The following is a 20,666-nucleotide window of genomic DNA, read 5'->3' on the forward strand; positions in this document are numbered from 1 at the left end:
ACATGGTCAGACTCTAAAAAGGGAAGAGAACCACTTTCATTAAATATTGCTCAACGTTCTTGTAGTAATTATACTTCAATTCAGGCTAAAACAAAAAAAGAGCTGGACTCTAAAAGTTTCTCCATTACTTAACCTCTTTGACCTTTTGTGTTTATGACATCATTGCCTGCCTGTAGCTGATTGGAGGGCTGTGTGCTTGTCATAAACACCGTCGCCATTCTTGCTCTGCCATTCTTGCTGCCACTAATCCCCCTTCCTTCCCCTCCCCTGACTGCTGACACCGCAGGAGGCCACGCCCCCTGCTGCACCTGCTGCCACACCCACTGCTGCTGCTGCTGCCCCGCCCACTACTAAACAGGAGCTCAGCGCTGACGTGGTATACACACACACACACACACACACTTCAATCTTTTTATAGGACTTGTTGACTTTAACAGAGATATAGAATATAACCAGACCTATCCTTTAAAACACACACTGAACAACCAACTGTAACGTCAAACCTTTCTGACTTTCTCTCTCATTTACCTTTATTTGTTTGTTTGTTTGTTTATGTTTGTTTATTCGTTTCACACAGATAAATACAAATCACATTGAAGAATTATAAAATATATGTGGTAGAAACCTATAATGGCCTATATAAAAACCACCCCCAAAGGACATACCAAATGTAAAATGTAAACATACAAAATCCCTCCGGTACATTTAAAGTGTTGGTGTTCAAACGTTTCATATAAAATAAATGTAAAAAATAAGAGAAATATTAGAAAATAAGAGAAAAATTAAATTTCTTTTTGCAATCAATCTAGAATATTATAAGGTTATGAAGGTCCCATGGCATGAAAATTTTACTTTAGTTAATTTTTACTTTAAACATTAATATGCGTTCCCCCAGCCTGCCTATGGTCCTCCAGTGGCTAGAAATGGTGATAGGTGTAAACCGAGCCCTGGGTATCCTGCTCTGCCTTTGAGAAAATGAAAGCTCAGATGGGCCAATCTGGAATCTTCTCCTTATGTTGTCATAAGGAGCAAGGTTACCTCCCCTTTCTCTGCTTTGCCCACCCAGAGAATTTGGCCCACCCATGAGAGAGAGACATCATGGCTTTCAAATGAGCAAAGGGGCATTTGGTCAATTTTTACCCAGAGAAAGTCAGTTGAGTAAAGCTTTTTTCATCTACCTACTTCACATTTGTACTGACCTGCTTTGTGCAACCAGAGTGTTCCACTGATTGCCACTGACCAGCTATGCTTGAGCTGCTCGGGGTTAAGTGCTTTACCCAAGAGCCCTTGACATTAGTTATTGAGAGAAGGGAGAGCATTCCTCGTTTGATACTCTTATGGTGAGGTGTTGTAAAAAGCCACCCAGCTGCTGGCTCACATTACAGCTATTGCTTTCCAGGTGATTCAGTAACATAGTGACATACTTACTCTAACAAGTTTTATTTCCTGTGGATGGAGCTCAGAGGCGTCTGACTTCTTAGCATCTTGGTGCAGTAGTACAACTGTTGTATCTGCAGTATTAGTTGCCTCAAGCTTTTCTAGTTTCAATTCAAGACCTAGTAAGTTGGAAACACTACTAAGCAATATGGTGCCAAGGGACATATGCTTAAAGAACATTGCACAGTATTCAAATTGGTCATGAGTTGAGCAGTAAAATATTTGTGTACTTGTATAATTACCAGCAGAGGCCAAAAAAGTAGCATCTCTGAAAACTACAATAAGCAGAGCGAGAATTTCTGAACTCTCAAGAGTGATAGCAGCAACACATACATAAATACAGGCTTGTCTTCACTTGCACACACACACACACACACACACACACACACACACACACACACACACACACACACACACACACACACACACACACACACACACACACACACACACAATTTTACAAAATCCCAACTAAATGACTTCAGATTCTATTGGTGTGACCTCCAACCAAAGACCAGTCACTCTGAATGGAAGCCAGTCTCCCTATTGTTAGCTTAATGGAAAGACGCAGAGGGGATGAGAGAAAGGGAGGAAATAAGAGAAGTATGAAAGAGTATAGCAGACAGAGAGGGGCATAGATGTGAGCGGGGAGAAAAGGTGAAGCCGTCAAGGAAGAGGAGGAAAGAGAGGAAGAGTCTTTCTGAATGGAGCAGCGCCTGCCTTTTGTTGGCTTAATGGAAAGACGGAGGAGAGAAAGCGGGAGAAGAATGAAAGGAGAGGGAAGGAAAGAGCTTCTGAGCAAGTGACATCTCCCTTTTGTTAGATGGGGAGAGAATGAGAAAGAGGAAAAAAGAGGGAGGTTGAGGAGGAGGAGCAGATATGAGGACAGAGCACGATAAGAGGTGAGTGTCTGCTGTAACAAAGCAAGGTCACGGTGTGGGGAATGTCTTCAGTTGAAAGAGAACAAGAGAGGAGAGGAGATTAAGACACACACACACACACACACACACACACACACACACACGCTCAGACGCTCAGTCGTCTCAGATGCTCTCCCTCTCTCTAACTTTGTCTCACACTGACACTGGAGGTATGGCAAAGCAGCTTTGTCACTTAGTAGGAGATGTATTCAAGAGAGGAAAGGAGATAGGAAGAAGAGATTGGAGGAAAGGATGGAAATTTAGAGAATCTGTCGAAGACAGGTAGAGACAAACAGTGGAGCAAGAAGTGAGAGTGGAGAACAGGTGAGGAAAGTTGAGAAGATGGAGGAGAGGATGACAAAAAGGTAAAGGTCTGAGCAGAAATAGACAAGTGAAAAATCAGGTGTAGGTAGAGGATATAGGACAAACAGATGAGAGAGAGGAGGTGGTTATGACAAGAAATGAAGAAAGGAGGAAATATGAGAAGAGAGGAAAAGAATAAAGGGGATGATGATGAGACGGGAGGAGAGGAGATTTGGCAAGGTGGAAAAAGTAAGAGGAGCAAGAGAGAAAAAGGTTAGAAAGAGAAAATTAGGCAAAAGTGGTATAAAAAGAAGTGAATGAGAGAAGGGGAAATAGAGGTTGTGGAGAAACCGTGACAGAACATGGTAGAAGATGACTCAATAGGAGAGGAGTCTACAAGATCAGGTGGAGAAAGTAAAGAGGGGGAAGATGGGAGGAAAGGCAAAGACAGCAAAGTAGAGGATGGGAGGTGGAAGGAGTTGGAGCACTTTACAGGAGACTTAAAGAGAAGATGAAGGTGAATGGAGGAAGAAATGAAAACCAGTGGAGACAAGCCTTCAAGCAGAGTAGTGATGAAAGCGAAGAGATGAAGAAAAGTAGTAGAGGACAGAAAAGGAACAGTTAGGGTAGAGGAAATGAGTTGTAAATAAAAAGATGGACAAGAGAAAAATGTCCTGAGATACTGTCTGTTGGGATTTGACACTATAAATAAATTGAATTGAGAGGGAGAGAAGAGACATGGTTTTAAAGTGAAAAAAGCAAAGGAAAGTTAAGTTGATGGTAAAAGAAGAGGAAGATATGAAAGGAGGCGTGGTTAACAGGACAGGAAAGAATAGAAGAGGAAAATGTGAAAAAGTTAGATGAAAGAGAATACGGGAGTTAAGTAGTGAAGAGGAAAAGAAAGACGTAGACTTGGACAAGGGGAAGAAGAGATATGAGGGAGAAGAGGAATAAACAAGAGGCAAGTAGAACAGAGAAGAAGACTGCAGGAGAAACACAGTAAAAAGAAAATGGTTATATATTAGGATGCCTTTACTTGTATTACAACACTGACACCTTCTGGTCACTGGCTAACCTGCACCCTGTAAACAACAAGGGGCACAGTTATACTCTAATACTTTGTTTTCACAAGCACAGATGGAAAGCAGACTGTAGAGTGTGATGTCTGGTTTAGATGAAAAGAAAATATGTGCAGGATTTATGATGATCCAAACTGTGGGAGGGTTGATTGATTTAAAAATAGTGTCAGCCAAATCTACCTTGGCAGTAAGTAAGAAAAGAAACCGTGATGAAAAATGATTGCAATTAAACACATTTTAATAGGCCCTATGCTGCAACTTGCTGGGACCATCTGAAATCTTCGTATGGTTATTTGCACTATAAAAATACATACTATATTTCCATTGCACATCCAAGGCATACAGTATCTACATTAATTATATCTTCTGTGAGCTCTTCATTTACCTCTTGTATATAAAGAACTGTTCCTTGACCCACTGTGACCGACCAGCCTTTTAGGTCCCTGCAGATCAGAAGCAAAAACCCTATTAGTGTGATTGACATGTGTTCTGCGCAGGTGTTAAGGTTCCTGTTGACAAGAGGCAATAGGAGCAGTGAGCAGTGTGGTGAAACCCTGTCAGTGTAACTGACATGTTATTTCCAATCTCCAGGATTCATGTGCATCAGCTGTGGCCCCGACAGTGCTGGAGAAGGCCTATCAATTTGGACTGACCAGGAACAGCCACATGAGCTTTGCTTTTGATGACACCAAAGTCAGAGAGAGGTATGTATTCAGATTAAATCTTCATTTATTTAGTTTTACTTGGTGGCACTGCCCTTCAGTGCAGTGCACACATTGCTGCTTATGAGGACATGTGATACATAGTGCAAGTTATATAACACCTGCCACAGATAACTGTTAGGTATGAGCTTTTTGAGAGATTTCCAACACCTGACCCGTAGTAGTTGTAATGATTATATTCATCTAAATCAATATACATTTTCCAATAATATAAATATCGCTAAAATAATCTTCATTGTAAACACAGATATATAGGTGGTGGAGTAAAATATTTTTGTTGAGCGAAAGTAGCAATACTGCAATAAAAAAAAATACCACATACTGCATTACAAATCACAAAAAAAAGTCCTGCATTGATCTTTTTTAACCTTTATTTAGACAGGTAATCTTATTAAGACACGGGGTCTCATTCTCAAGAGAAACTTGGTCAAGACACAACAGCAATACGACACAAACTTACAGACAGACAGGACATTAATACAAAGACAAAATAGGATACAAATAAAGAAACGTGCCAAAGTGCATTAACGTGTGAGTATCATTTTACTGTTGTAACTACTTTATATACTGTCAGGTAGTTTAAAGGGCAACTATTATATAGCATTTTCAGGATCATACTATCATTTTGTGTTTGTACTAGAATATGTTTACATGCTTTAATGTTAAAAAAACACTTTATTTTTCTCATACTGCCCATTCTGCTGCACTCTGTATGAGCGCCTGTCTCTTTAATCCCACCTCCCATCTGCTCTGATTGGTCAGTGCGCTTCCTGGAATGTCCGGAGCCTAGGATCTTTGGTTTACTAGCTAGCTAGCTATTTGAAGCTGGAGCCACTGCAACTGAGTATATAACAGGACTTTGTACCGTGAAAAATCACCAATAAAGGCTTCTAAACCAAATATTTCACAACCGGACATGTCCCAGCAGTAAAGTGACTGGAATTTGGGGAGAAATTACCACCATTGGCCAAGATTACAGTTTTGTCGCGTTAGCATATAACGTTAGCTACTTAATAGTTAGCAGTGTGCTAACGTTAAATTGTAGTGGAACGAAGCAGCACTTTCTACCGTCAAAAATCGCAGATAAAAGCTTCTGAACCAAACACTACCCAATCGGACATGTTTCAGCAGTAATGCAACTGGGATTTGGGGAGAATTTAACAACATTAGCAGCCAAAATTACATTGTTTACTGTCATTAGCCATGTAGCTACTTTAGTTAGCAGTTGACACTAATAGAATATAGCAATTTCTACAGTCAAAATCGCAATAAAGGCTTAAACCAAATACTACTAACAGAAAATGTTTCAGGTGTAATGTGACCCGGAATTGGGGAAAATTTAACGACACTGGCAGCCAAGGTGACATTGTTAACTGCCTTTAGGATGTAGTTATGTGGAGCAATGTTAACACCGCAGTGGCTTAAAAAAAACTCCAGTCCTGCCTACTTGGAGCAGATGACAAATCATAGAAGGCCGGCTTAGAGATGCGTAAGACTTGGCCGAGAGTAGAAAAAACTGTTGAAACCAGAGTGTTCAGAATAGTTGGAAATCTGAATGTTTTAGCTCACAGGGATTTGTCTAAAATAAGTTTACCTCAGTATGAAAATCCAACATTATAACATTGTAGATATGACAGAAAACACAGAAAAGCATATGTGACCTTTAATCTGTAACAGTGCTTCATATTTTATTAGATCATCTTAATTTTAAATGTAAAATAACTTATAGTAGCCGAGAAATGAATGTAGTAGAATAGAATTATTATGTAGAATACAAATGTAAATAAATAATTGAGTGAATTTGCTTAGTTACTCTCCACCACCGCAAATGTTGCTGTATGTCTTCCACATGTAACATACTCAACACAGTAAACTCTGACCCATGTTTGTGTGTATCTGTCAGGTCTTTGCTTGGATCCCACACAACAGTGCACAGTTCAAAATAAATAAATGACACAGAAGTAAGTGAGTGATAGTTTGGACAGGATAAGATTTAAATTTTAACACAGGTGTACAGCAGGTCAAAATACAGGGAAACATCCTCTATAAATAACATTGTGTTAAATAACTGAACATGTTCTTGACTTGACCGGCACTGAAAACAACTTTTCTGTTTCACAAACTGACAGTCGCAAAAACAACAAAATGATGGAAAGATGAGGAAATAAAGTCCATACAGATACCCATGAAGTCTTTAGACAAGGCAATGGTTTGTGTGCATTTTAGGTACTGTATTAATCTTAAAGTTTTGTTAATGGATGAGCGATAAAGGGAACAGTTTCTTGTTCAAAAACTTTGGCTGTTTTGGGGATCAGTTAACATTTGTTTAATGAACTTTTACTCTTAGCAGTGGGGTAGCCTGCTGTCTAAATCAAAATTTTCAGTGCTGGAGATATGATCAAATTTGAAGATGTAGGTCACTTAAAAGTGCTATTACTATTCCATGCAATGCCTTATTAAATACAAATCATTTGATTTGTTTATTTTACATTAGGTTGAGAAATTATACCTGTGCTTAATTAAGTTTTTTATAAGAGATTTTTTGGCATTTAAACCAACAGTCAAAATATTTTAATAGAGAATTAACTGCATCTATTGGCAGTAAAAGTGTTAATACATTTGCGGGAAATTGCTATTCATGTTGAAACCCTGTGTGAATACAGAATCTTACTTTTTTTTCAAATATTCTGATAAAAATGTGCATTTGGTAAATGTTTTATTGGTGTAATCATATATACAATTTTCATAATTTCTAAGATTCATTTTTGTATGTGCGTCTCAGGCTAATATTGGAGTTTGAGCTGAGGACGAAGGAGGAGTCCGGTCTGGTTCTCTACATGGCAAGAATCAACCATGCTGACTTTGTTTCAATACAGGTATACATACTGCTCTAAATGTCATTCTATAGGTTACATTTCCCCTGTTTGTCCCAAGGTTCTAGTTCAAAGTTTCAATTTAAGTTGGTTTAGGATAACACAAGTTGCTTCTTTGTATCCTAAATCAAAGTCTTCAGACTTCAGCTCTGTTAACATCAGGAGAAAAGCAACCACTTCTTTTTGTGCCATAAAATACTAAATCAGACCCACTGGCTCACAATGTACAACACAGCAGAAGTTATGACTAGTATGTCTCTCTCTTCCTGTAGATCAAGGACGGGCAGGTCTGTCTGGGTTATGATCTTGGTCATGGAAATATATCTGGCTGCGTCCCCTTCTCCATTACTGATGGGAACTGGCACAAGGTGGGACAGTTCTAGTCTTTCATTCTAGATGCTCCATTTGTTCCCCCACTTATTTATTTATTAGCTATAGAATAATGGATAATTTAGATTAGATTAGATTGTAATTATATATTCTGTATGGAGAGGCTTCACTCTTCAAAAAAAATCCTCTCCTCACTGACCTAGATGCTATATACATAATTTTCACAATTGTTTTTGGCACAGCTTCCTTGTTTCTGCCATCCAGAACATTACATCCTGGAGACTCATTTTCATTTATCACATAAAGTCCCAACTTTCTAGAAGAATTACCCACTTTGTTACATTTTTAATGTACACTAAATCTCAATTTCAAGCACATGATGTAGAAACATTTGTCTTTCTTTATATCCAAAACAACATATAGTCTCTGTTGATACTGTGAAAGGACCATACTTGTCTATTGGTCTAAATGCGTCCTGTTCAATGTTTGTCCATGTTTTTTCTTTTAACCTCAGATACGTGTGAGTCGTATCAAGCAAAGGGGTCTACTTACGGTTGATGGGCGATACAGTAAACAGATGATCAGCCCAAAGAAGGTACTTTTTTTAAAATTTTTGTCTATTCTAACCAATTTCTCCTATTTGTATGGCAGATTAGTAAAGAAAGAAAAAAATATAAGGACAAATGATCAATTTTTGAAGGATTGTTTTATTGTTGCATTAATAACTTATCCTGTTTTTACCAGGCTGACCTGTTAGATGTGGTGGGAATGCTATATGTGGGTGGATTACCACAAAACTACACCAGCAAGAGAATCGGGCCGGTAAAAAACAAGCACACTTTAAGATACTGAAAGTGGATATCAGTCAACATAATTTGCAGTTACACCTGAACACTGACACTGGAAGGATTGTTGATTGATTCATTTTTTTATGATTTTCTTTGAATAAACCAAACGTTTTCTCTTTTCATGCTCCTAGATTCTCTACAGTATCAATGGATGTGTCCGTAACTTTAAGATGGTGGGAGGTCCTGTGAGCACTACAGGTAATTAATTTGTATTGTATTCATGATTGCGTGTTACATGTCACACACCTGTAACTGTCCAGCTTTGAACTGTTATTCATTTGCCGTTTCTCAAATATTTGTTAATGCTACAGTAGGCATTTACATTTTTATTCTCCAATTGATTAACCATTCCCCTCTTTCTCCTCTTTTCCTAGGTCTCCCTGAGGCCTCCATTGAGGACTTTAAATTGAACATGGACACGCCCACCTCCAGTCACATGGTAGGAAGATGCTTCGTTGCCACAGAGACGGGCACCTATTTTGACGGCACTGGCTTCCTGAAAGCAGGTGAGATGAGACACTGAAGTCACCTGTCAGTCTGTCATGGGGTTAGCTACTGTACAGTATGTGGTTGTGATGTCCATAGATTTTAGAAAGTCACAGCAATCCACCGACACTTTTATCAATGGTGGTGCTATTCAGGTTGTTACAAACTACAAATACCTTGGCATTGTACTGGACAACAAGCTTAAATGGGTCTTGGACTGATCTTTTGCAGACTAAGACACAGCAAAGAATGTACTTTTTAAAGAAACTGCTTGTTTTTAATGTCAATAACAAAATGCTCCAAATGTTTTATACTGCTTTTATTGAAAGTGTTTTAACTTGCTGTATTATCTGCTGGTTCGGAAATGCCACGGAGTCTCAGAAAAAGACAATCAGAAAAACAGTCTTAACTGCCAGCAAGTTACTTGGGATAACACTACCGAGCATTGAACACATTTACGAAGACAGACTGTTGACAAAGGCCAATAACACTGTATGTGACCACACACACCCCCTGGCATCACATTTTAAACTACTGCCATCTATGCGTTGTTTCTGCCTACCCCTTCTGACCAAGAACAGATCAAAATTTTCTTTCGTACCACAAGCCATAAAAGCCTTAAATAAGTCAGAATAAGCTAGTCGTCCAGCTGGTCTGACCATACTCAAGGGTGTATAGTGTATTGTAGTGTGTGATGTATATTCTTCATGTTTTGTCTATTGGTGTCTGATGTAAGAATTATTTGTTTGTATCATATGTCTGATGTCTTGTTATAAAGTGCCTTGCGATTGTGCCGCAAACCCAACTGCCCCACGGGGACAATAAAGTTATCTACTACTACTACTGATGTGTCTAACAACACCCTAGCAGCTATGTAGCAACCTCCTAATATTGACCTAATTAACGCATAACCTCAGTGGAAAATCCAGTCCAGTTTTATTCTTAAATTTATAATATAGTTATAATAGTTATAAAAGGTGAATAATGAAAAAAACTCTCTCTCTAGTCTCTTCTTACAGAGTGGGTCTGGATGTGACGATAGCATTAGAGTTCAGGACCAGCAGAACCAGTGGAGTGCTTTTGGCCATCAGTAACCAAGCCACCAATGGACTGGGACTAGAGATCGTCGGGGGCAAGGTACGTAACAATGATTTAAAGAATAGTTCAACATTTGGTAAGTGGATATGGTTATGGTTGGACAGTCAGGCTAGCGGTTTCCATTCTTTATGCTAGGTTAAGATGTATGAGAGTGATACCATCTTCTTAGCTAAGTCTCTGCGTACTTCCTAGAATGTTAAAATGATTCTTTATTTTTTTAATTATTCGTTTTAATCTTTATTTAAAGTTGCATTACATTGCATATGTGTGCTAAAAAAATTGTTTACATTATCACAGAACAATACAGGTATATATATATATATATATATATATATATATATATATATATATATATATATATATATATATATATATATATATATATATATATTGACAGCTATAGATTGATAGTGGGAAAAAAAGTAGATTTAATGCATGCATTTTCACATCTTTTTTCCTTCTGCCCCTAGCTGCTCTTCCACGTTGACAACGGAGCTGGACGGATCACAGCGGAGCACGTGCCTGAGGGCGAGGGCTTCTGCGACGGACAGTGGCACTCCGTCATTGCCAAGAAGCTTCGCCACAGGGTGGAGCTGGTGGTCGACGAGAAGCAGAGCCAAGCAGAGAGTCCCAACGCACGCTCCAACACATGTGAAACCAACGACCCCATCTATGTCGGAGGATATCCAGGTAGGACTGCCTTCTAACACATCCTTAAAATAATACATCTGTTAACACATAAGAATCAGTCCACTACTTTCATTGAATTTGGGTGTTTTATTCCATTTTAAAGCATTTGGAGAAAATAATAGGCTCGTTCGAGATGAGCCAGGTCTGCGCAGAATTGATCACCGGCGATCGCCGCCCAATGCATGCCGGTTAGATTTATGTCCAACATGATCCCGACTTGCTCTGACGTCATGCACACGTGGGCAACGATAACTTCACGAGATCAAGGCGGCCGCAGATTTTAGAGCCAGACGCCGCAGTTCTCCACCGACTTCAAGACCCAGGCGGACCCGGTGCATGCTGGGAAACGCCGGCCTCTCAGCTGATCCAACAGCTGATTGGTTCAGAATCGACTCAACATGATGACGTTTTATATAAACTTGTTATTGATTTTGATTTGGAGGGATTTTAACTGCTATTTGTCTGATTTAAATGCTTATTCTGTACAGAACACGTGTGGCTGATAGTGACATTTAGTAATCAGAGAGTTCATCTCGAACGAGCCTAATGACATAAGAACGTTGAAAAAAGTAACAAAAATGTTGGTAAAAACCTTAAAAAACGTGGGAAAAAAACCCGTCAAAATACTTGGAAAAAAAATCTACAAAATCATGAGAAAAAGTGACAACAATTCGGGAAAAACTTAAAATAAATTTGTGAACAGTGACAAAACAGCTGGGAAATCGACAAGTGTCAAAAAAGAACAACATTTTGAAAGAAAAAGTTTTTATTAAAATGTCGACCCAGAAAAACTAAAATTTGCACGGTCGACAGGAAGACAACACAAAGGTTAAATACACATGTTGTATATTACCACTCATAAATGTTTTATTTCTCTCTCAGATGGAGTTCGACAGGCCGCTCTCTCTACCAGCACTTCATTCAAAGGTTGTTTGAGGAACCTGAAGATCACCAAGGCTTCCAAGACCATGGATGTGCAGTTCAACAAGGCTCTAGAGATTAAAGGAGTCCAGCCTCTCTCCTGTCCTGCTCTAGCTGCGTAACCGTTAGCATAGAGCTTCACCTTTGCTGTTTCCCTATTACAGTACTCCGTCCAGAACCTGCACTGGGCACAATGTTTATATATCCATGTGTTGGCCAGGTGCTGAGTCCAAAAAGTAGGTGATATGTTTCACAAGAACTCGCTTGTTGGAGCCCAGGTTTCATTTTTATCAGGTACAAATGCATCAAGTTTCTCTGCTAAACAGCTGTATCCTGCCAAATTAGGGATGCAACAGTCAGGGAGAAGAAACACTGAATGTTTAAAATTCAAGAGAAAACTACAGAAAGCAACTAAAAACAACAGGAAATGATCTGCTCAAATTTCAGCCATATTACGTCCTGCAGTTTATCAGTACTGTTATTGTTATGCATTGAATATGAAATATCCATAAAATATGACTTAGTCAGTGGTCTCTTAAGGAAAAGTTTGGAAACCGCTACTATAGGGTACTATATCTGAGTCGGGCTTAAATATGACACACGCCTGTGTGACCTTGATGCCTCTGTACTTGATAAAAAGCCAGATTCCTTGTACGTGTTTACACTTACTTGGCCGTTAAAGCTGTATCTACATTGTGCTCTTACTAAATTAAGAAAAAAGGAAGCATTCGATGTCCTTGTGAAATACAATTATCGATTCTTTCTGCCGAAATCACAAAATAAAAACACAAACTCATCCAGTTTGTAGGGTCACTGACAAGAGTCTCAGTGTATCATATATTGCCTTTTGTAAAATACAAATATCTAAATGGCATGAAAACACCTGTGTTTTGCTCCTGTTTGGGGCTAACAACGTGTTACAATTTTCAGTATGAGAACATGACTTAATTTACAGTGTAAGGCTCTGGTCAATAAATCTTATCATGGCTACAAATTGAGGTCTCAGTGTTTTAAAATGTGTTTTATAGTTTTTATATGAAGGAAGGAAGATATTAGTATAAAGACCTGGGCTATGGTTACAGGTGTTCACGGTATTCAAGCTAATATTTTGGGATATGTGTGATTATTTAGACATTAAATCAGATTTGTTTCCCAGAGAAGTCCCTCTTGAAAAGGTAGAACAGGGTATGTTGAGTCCTTTAGTTTAATATTTACCTTCTCACCCTCAAGACAACAGATGAAGTTGGACTTCTTTTCAGCCCTCTGTACAGCAACAGATGTGACCAGTGCTCTTCAGAGATCTTAAAATTACAACAAAAACAGCTGATCCAATGGTTCTAAAGCCAGATGCCTGTATTTGTGTGTTATGTTTTGCATGGTGTGGCTGAAAAATACTTCAGCAGCTCTTTCTGAAATATATTCCTAATAGCATCAAAAAGATTGTCCTGTCCTTCTTTAAAACTGCAGAATATAATGATCCGACAAATCATGTTGCAATGTATTCATGGAAATAAAGAGGACTGTCTTCTGAACGAGGAGGATGTGTCAGGACACCGTGTGACATCACTCCTGGAAGCACAATTGCATGATATTTTTAGAATAAGATATTAGTTTGAACTTTTTTTGGAGATAAAAGGTTATATTATTTAGACTGATGTTGAGAAAATAAAGATTTAAGATTCAAAAGAATCTTGAAGAAAACTAGCTGCTTTTAACTGAAATTCCACCAGGTGGTGCAACTGCACTTCACAGGTACTATAACAAAAAGCTCTGTATGATTGGATTAGAACTGTCCACTGCTGCTTAAAAGCTTTCAAGTTCAATTTCATAATGTCCAATAACTGACAGTAACTCAAGTTTTAGATCAACTATATAGTTACTTTTTGGGATATGGGTGATGATTTCCGTATTAAATTGCTAATTGTTAAATTAATTAGATAATTTATATGCTTGCTATCCAGATTTCCAATATTTCTTCTGTATACTGTTCCAGAGGCAAGAATTAAGACAGGGTGTCCATGGGGTCTTAAAAAGTTTTAAAGGTTGACGACATTTGCAGTATGACTTTTTATGACTTAGTATTACTTTTATTAAATAGATTTGACTTATTATTTTTGACATACTATACTATGAATTTTTGTTACATACTCCTCCACCCCATTCACCTCTGATCTTCATCACAGCATCTTCCAGTGGCCTTCCAGTGAGGTCATGTTCCACATCTCATCCATCAAGATCTTCAGCCATTCTTCCTCACTCCTTCATCCCGACCAGTGTCTAGACTCCATCAGGAGGAAAATCCTGTACATGACATCACTTCCCCCTTACAACTTGAGATCAAATCGCCAAAGACTCATTTTCTTCAACATTCCTAATATCAATAAGGTTTATTGGTCAAATGCTGGTTATACATATATTTTCATGACTCTTTTATGACATACTATGACTTTTTTATGATGTACTATAGTAAAACATTTTATGACATACTACACTATGACTTTTACATGACTTTTTATGACATACTATACAAAGTCAAGATATAGAATGTACTCAAAAGTTATAGTGTGTCCTAAAAAGTCATAAAAAAGTCATAAAAAGTCCTATTATAGTATGTCAATAAAAAGTCATAGCATAGAATCTCATTAAAAAGTAATAACAGAATAGTATGTTGAAAAAAATCATAATAGTATGTTGAAAAAGTCATAGTATAGTACATCAAAAAAGTCATAGTATAGTATGCTGAATAAAGTAATAAAAAAGTCTTAGTTTAGTATGTTGAAAAAATAAGTCATAGTATAGTATGTCAAAAAAAAGTCATAGTATAGTATGTCGAAAAAAGTCATAAGTCATATGTCGAAGAATTCATGAAAAAGTCATAATTTAGTATGTTGGAAAAATTAAAAAGTCGAAAAATTGTAAAAGAAAAGTCATAGTATAGTATGTTGAAAATAAATCATTGTATAGTAGGTCATAAAAAAATCATTGTATAGTATGTCGAAAAGTCAAAAAAATCATAGTATAGTATGTGTAAAAAAAATCATAGTATAGCATGTGTAAAAAGAATCATAGGATAGTATGTCGAAATAAAAAAGTCATAGTATAGTATGCTGAAAAAGTCGTATAGTATGTAAAAAAAAGTCACAGTATAGAATTTCGAAAAAAGTCATAGTAAAGTACGTCGAAAAATTGTTAAGTCCTAGTATAGAATTGAAAAAATGTCATATATATAGTATGTTGAAAAAGAGTCATTGTATAGTATGTCAAAAAAAAGTCATTAAAAAGTCACAGTATAGTATGTCGAAAAAAATCGGAAAAGTCATTGTATAGTATGCTGAAAATAAAGTCATATAGTATGTAAGTCATAGTATGTCGAAAACTTTTAAAAAAGTCAGTATAATATGTCAAAAAAAAAATAAAGTCATAATATAGTATGTCGAAAAAGAGTCATAGTATAGTATGTAAAAAAAAAGTCATTAAAAAGTCACAGTATAGTACGTCGTAAAAAATCTGAAAAGTCATAGTATAGTACATCAAAAAAGTCATAAAAAAGTCATAGTATAGTATGTCGAAAAAGGTTATGTAAAGTATGTCTAAAGAACGTCATAGTATAGTATGTCGAAGAATTCATGAAAAAGTCATAATTTAGTATGATGGAAAAATTAAAAAGTCGAAAAATTGTAAAAAAAAAAAAAAAAAAAAGGTATAGTATGTTGAAAAAAAAAGCATTGTATAGTAGGTCATAAAAAAATCATTGTATAGTATGTCGAAAAGTCATAAAGAAAATCATAGTATAGTATGTGTAAAAAAATCATAGGATAGTATGTCGAAATAATTGGAAAAAAGTCATAGTATGCTGAAAATAAAGTCGTATAGTATGTAAAAAAAAGTCAAAAAAAGTCAGTATAGAATTTCGAAAAAAGTCATAGTAAAGTACGTCGAAAAATTGTTAAGTCATGTAGTATGTTGAAAAAATGTCATAGTATAGTATGTCAAAAAAAAATAGTCATAGTATAGTATGCCGAAAAATTTAAAAAAAAGTCATAGTATAGTATGTCGAAGAATTCATGAAAAAGTCATAATTTAGAAAAAAAAAGTCATAATATAGTATGTCGAAAAAGAGTCATAGTATAGTATGTAAAAAAAAAAAAAAAAAAAAAAAAGTCATTAAAAAGTCACAGTATAGTACGTCGTAAAAAATCAGAAAAGTCATAGTATAGCATGTCGATAAAACATTAAAAATCATAGTATAGTATGTCAAAAATTGCCAGTGCCATGACACTCCAAAACAGCTATTGCAGCAAAAAAAAAAAGTTATAGTATGTTGAAAAAAAATCATTGTATAGTAGGTCATAAAAAAAATCATTGTATAGTATGTCGAAAAGTCATAAAAAAAATCATAGTATAGTATGTGTAAAAAAATCATAGGATAGTATGTCGAAATAATTGGAAAAAAGTCATAGTATGCTGAGAATAAAGTCATATAGTATGTAAAAAAAGTCAAAAAAAGTCACAGTATAGAATTTCGAAAAAAGTCATAGTAAAGTACGTCGAAAAATTGTTAAGTCATGTAGTATGTTGAAAAAATGTCATAGTATAGTATGTCAAAAAAAAATAGTCATAGTATAGTATGTCCAAAAATTGTAAAAAAAAGTCATAGTATGGTATGTCAAAGAATTCATGAAAAAGTCATAATTTAGAAAAAAATAAGTCATAATATATTATGTCGAAAAAGAGTCATAGTATAGTATGTAAAAAAATGGCCAGTGCCATGACACTCCAAAACAGCTATTGCAGCAAAAAAATGAAGAAAAATTTATAATTTCCTGTTTACCTGCTTTTGAGGAATGACCTACTGTACCAGAGCAGGTCAAGGTGTTTACAGGAGAAATCATACAAGTTGCCATCTGTCGTTTTAGTCTGTAATGAGCATTAAAAAGTCAAAAAATTGTAAAAAAAAAAAAAAAAAAAAAAGTCATAGTATAGTATGTTGAAAAAAAATCATTGTATAGTCAGTGTAAAAAAATTCATAGTATAATATGTCGAAATAATTGGAAAAAAAAGTCATAGTATAGTGCTGAAAAAAGTCATAGGAAAGTACGTCGAAAAATTAAGTCTTAGTTAGTATGTTGAAAAAATGTCATGGTATAGTATGTCGAAAAAAAATAAAGTCATAGTATAGTATGTCGAAGTAATAAAAATTTTTTAGTATGTCGAAAAAAAAAGTCATAATATAGTATGTCAAAAAAGAGTCATAGAATAGTAAAAAAAAAAAAAAAAAAAAGTCATTAAAAAGTCACAGTATAGTACGTCGTAAAAAATCAGAAAACTCATAGTATATCGATAAAACATTAAAAATCATAGTATAGTATGTCAAAAAAATCATAAAAAAGTCAGCTCATGGCATCACTTCCCCCTTACATGACATCACAATGATATCTAATTGCTGAAGACTCATTTACTTCAACGATCCTAATTTAATTAGTTTATTGGTCAAATTATGGTTATACAAATCTTTCATTTCCTTTAATTGCGCTATAACAAACATATAAAAGACAATAACATAAATAATATATATTAGCCTAACAAATAGTTCAAGAGTATGATGTTGCATCATACAGTGGTTCCAGGAGTTATCATAAACTAAGACTGTTTAGTTGTGCTCTCTTAAAATTAATGTAAAAATGTAAGTTTAAGTGTGTCGCTGATGTAACCAGTTATAACTCGAAGCGGTGATAAGGTCTTGAAATATATGTAAAGAGTTTTAAATAAGGTCTTAAAAGGTATTAAATAAAAAGATTCCAAGACCAAGAATAAGATTTCCCTGCACTGATATTCCACATGCACTAGATGGTGGTATGTGACTACAAAGAGCAAAGATGTACCTGTTGGATGGAACTGCGTTCAAAGTTCAAAAGTTGATGTTTGGCTCCATTACTTGCCATTATTTGGCTTTGTCTGAAAACGTGACATTTCTCCATTTTATGTGATGTAAAGGTGAATTTCTTTGCAGCTCCTGGAGGAATTAAATGGAGACGTGAAATAACAAGCCAAATCACTCACTTTATTGTGCATTTCTCTTTTATTATCATGGTCCTCTTTACATAAGGTGGAGAATGATTAGAGGTCAGCCCACTAGAGCCTTGTTGTGGCTGCCTGAAGTGGAATGTTCAGAAGATAGAGTAAAGCCTAACGTTATATCAGCTCGCTCATTTAAAGTCCTACAATGGTTTTTGGAAAATGATCAACCAGTCCTTACCTTTTTATGACACCAAGCTTACACCTCTGTCTGTTCAGTGCAGTTATTACAAGGCTTTGGAGAAATGTTAGTTAAAAACAGACGGTGGCAGTGATAATTCATGAAATTTGATTTTGTGCAATAATTTAAGAAATAAATAAAAAAAATTGCCAGTGCCATGACACTCCAAAACAGCTATTGCAGCAAAAAAATGAAGAAAAATTTATAATTTCCTGTTTACCTGCTTTTGAGGAATGACCTACTGTACCAGAGCAGGTCAAGGTGTTTACAGGAGAAATCATACAAGTTGCCATCTGTCGTTTTAATCAGTCTGTAATGAGCATACAAACAGACATTAGCTTGAATTAAATGTAAACACACATTGTAAACCACTACTGGACACACAGAGGTTATTTGTTATGTCATCCCATATCAGCAGATTGATCAAAAAGCTCATTTACTAAACAGTTGGTGTACTACTCCATCTGTTCCACCATTAAAGCAGAAAGTCTGACTGTCATCAATGTGAAGATTGAGCAGTTCAGCTCAAGAGTGCGAGTGTTTACTCTTCATCCCTCGTTCCCTTATATCATCCTAGTGAATGACGTGAGATAAAACAACTAGCTACAGCATTAATCTAAGTCTCATTTGCATTCAAGCATTCCATGTTTATATCACTAAGTAAAGCGATAGCGTCTTCAGCTACCATATTAGTGTAGATAGAGAAAAGCAACAAGAGAGAAATAAAGCCTGATGTGTTGCAGGATTTTGAGTAGAAACCTAAGAAGAGTAGCAGTGTTTATCCTCTACACTGTGACAGCACGGTCCTGGTGTCAGGTATGGTGACTTATTGCATGCTGTCAGCCCTCTTGAACTGATCTGAGGTGAGTTTCAAACGTGGTGGTGGTCCACTCCGGCGGTCTCGGCTCGTTTGGCGCCCTCAACCGCTTCCCACAGCCACACCCAAATACCCCAGGGTCCTTATCCACCTGGACCCCCAGGGTAAGCAGCTCTTCTGGGTATGGTTCCTCCTACTCTTCATCCAGGCCTTGTCAGGACGACTGCATCAGGCCCGTCAGTCGTTTGCCCGTCAGTGACTTGCCCTGGTAGGAAGCAGAGAGAAAAGTCAGGGGGACAGCAGTCAAAATGCCATCGAGGTCAAAGCTTTTCTGTGGATTTTGAAAAAGCAACGTGGAAGGAAAATTTTAAGAAAAAATGTATCAAAGCTCAAGTAGTGACGGATAGTTAGTAGGCAACAAATGAAAAAGCAAGCAGCACAGCAAACAAAAGTCCTTACACAGAGACTACATGAATGAATCCAATAGTGTAGAGCACATGGATGTTATTAATCCTCTTACTTTGTATTTAGCTTGAAATTTACATCCTCAAATCCTCCTATTACACACATTTTATACATTTCATTCCTGCAAGCAATTCTTTGTTCACATCGTTATAAAGCTGGACAAACGCAAGTGCAACCAATACTAAGAAAATGAATATGTCCCCTCAGGAAAAGAGCATAAGTGCAGCAACAATAAAAGTCAGGGTATCAGTTAAAATGTTTGATTAATGAGCACATGCAATAGTTACAATAAAATGCAAGTACAAATGGATCTAGTAGCTTTCATGATTATAACAGCAATAACTAAAGTAATCCTGAAAAATACTTTATGACTAGTAAACTAATAAATACTCTGTCTTTCTTTCTGCTGGGATATAATACAGCAGTGTAGTGTACAACAACTCTTTGTACTTTAATAAATGCAGTTTAAGAGTTAAAAACAGAGGGACACTCACCACACTGCGAGTGAACTTCTCCAGAGAGGTGCGTCGTCCCTGCTCTGTTTCAGGCTGAAGAGTCCAAGAAAAAGTAAAAAGGGAAAATAAAGGGGGTAGAGTTCAACATTTTAGTGTTCAAAGCGTGTATGTATTTATGTATGTATATATATGGATGCATCTTGCACACTTCAACAAATGTGTTCACATTAAAGGGTCAGTTCACCAACAGATTGCAATTGTAACTTTCCATTCTAAAATTGTTGTTAGAAGTTGTCAAAGCAATTTAATTAATCATGAATGTTGTACAACATTTAGTATGGCGTTAGTATATACAGAGGCATTCTCGTCTCATTGATGCCCCTTTACAAAGTGACCATGATAAGTACACTTTAGTTCCTGCACTACCAATGCCTTGTGCAATCATACAGTTAGTTTATACAAGATATGTACACAGAAATTGACCCGTGGGATGATGACAGACACACGCTTACTTTCTTCCTTGCCATCAGCAGGTCCTGGTACACATTGGAGCGCAGGAAGCGTGTATAGCTGTCACTTTTCATCAGCTTGTAGATGTGGTCCTTAATGGAGAGATAAGAGGCAGGAATGACAGAGAGAGAGAAGACACATGGGTCTAAATGTTTGCCAGAAATTGTATAAATATGGTTCTGTGCTAATGATGTACATGACTTGCAAACTCAGTCAGAGTAAACTAAACAAGACAGTCACTGAGGAGCACATTGACAACTAACAGGAGAAATACTTTTTTTAAACTTCCCTTTTAACCCATTTAGGCCTAAAATGCCTGCCCAAAACCTAAGGGTTTCCAGAAATATTTGTAAAAAGCCTACTAAAATCACACTTCATGTCAAACACTTCTTTCCACCAACCTTATCTATCTCCCAGTGAGGCGTATTCTCTAGAAATGACTCCAAAATATAAACC

The 20,666-nt window shown here is 36.5% G+C and overlaps 2 protein-coding genes across 8 annotated transcripts in view; one reads left to right on the forward strand and one right to left on the reverse strand.

Annotated features, from left to right (window-relative positions):
* The window catches only part of lama2 (laminin, alpha 2), a 192,402-nt gene extending 179,701 nt beyond the window's left edge, over positions 1-12,701 (forward strand). For all 4 annotated transcript variants that reach the window (XM_028604575.1, XM_028604576.1, XM_028604577.1 and 1 more), the window contains 11 exons: positions 287-376; positions 4,331-4,443; positions 7,244-7,337; positions 7,607-7,702; positions 8,179-8,259; positions 8,409-8,486; positions 8,644-8,710; positions 8,887-9,018; positions 10,005-10,135; positions 10,567-10,786; positions 11,669-12,701. In XM_028604575.1, coding sequence (XP_028460376.1) covers positions 287-376; positions 4,331-4,443; positions 7,244-7,337; positions 7,607-7,702; positions 8,179-8,259; positions 8,409-8,486; positions 8,644-8,710; positions 8,887-9,018; positions 10,005-10,135; positions 10,567-10,786; positions 11,669-11,829 — 1,263 coding nt within the window. In that variant the 3' untranslated portion in view covers positions 11,830-12,701. The remainder of the gene's footprint in view (positions 1-286; positions 377-4,330; positions 4,444-7,243; positions 7,338-7,606; positions 7,703-8,178; positions 8,260-8,408; positions 8,487-8,643; positions 8,711-8,886; positions 9,019-10,004; positions 10,136-10,566; positions 10,787-11,668) is intronic.
* A 5,078-nt stretch (positions 12,702-17,779) lies between these two features.
* The window catches only part of rgs6 (regulator of G protein signaling 6), an 82,227-nt gene continuing 79,340 nt past the window's right edge, over positions 17,780-20,666 (reverse strand). For all 4 annotated transcript variants that reach the window (XM_028605039.1, XM_028605041.1, XM_028605040.1 and 1 more), the window contains 3 exons: positions 20,213-20,302; positions 19,740-19,793; positions 17,780-19,045 (listed from right to left, as the gene is read on the reverse strand). In XM_028605039.1, the coding sequence (XP_028460840.1) occupies positions 18,995-19,045; positions 19,740-19,793; positions 20,213-20,302 (195 nt within the window). In that variant the 3' untranslated portion in view covers positions 17,780-18,994. The remainder of the gene's footprint in view (positions 19,046-19,739; positions 19,794-20,212; positions 20,303-20,666) is intronic.

Source organism: Perca flavescens, chromosome 18 (genome assembly GCF_004354835.1).
Source record: "Perca flavescens isolate YP-PL-M2 chromosome 18, PFLA_1.0, whole genome shotgun sequence".
In the NCBI taxonomy this organism is placed as follows: domain Eukaryota; kingdom Metazoa; phylum Chordata; class Actinopteri; order Perciformes; family Percidae; genus Perca; species Perca flavescens.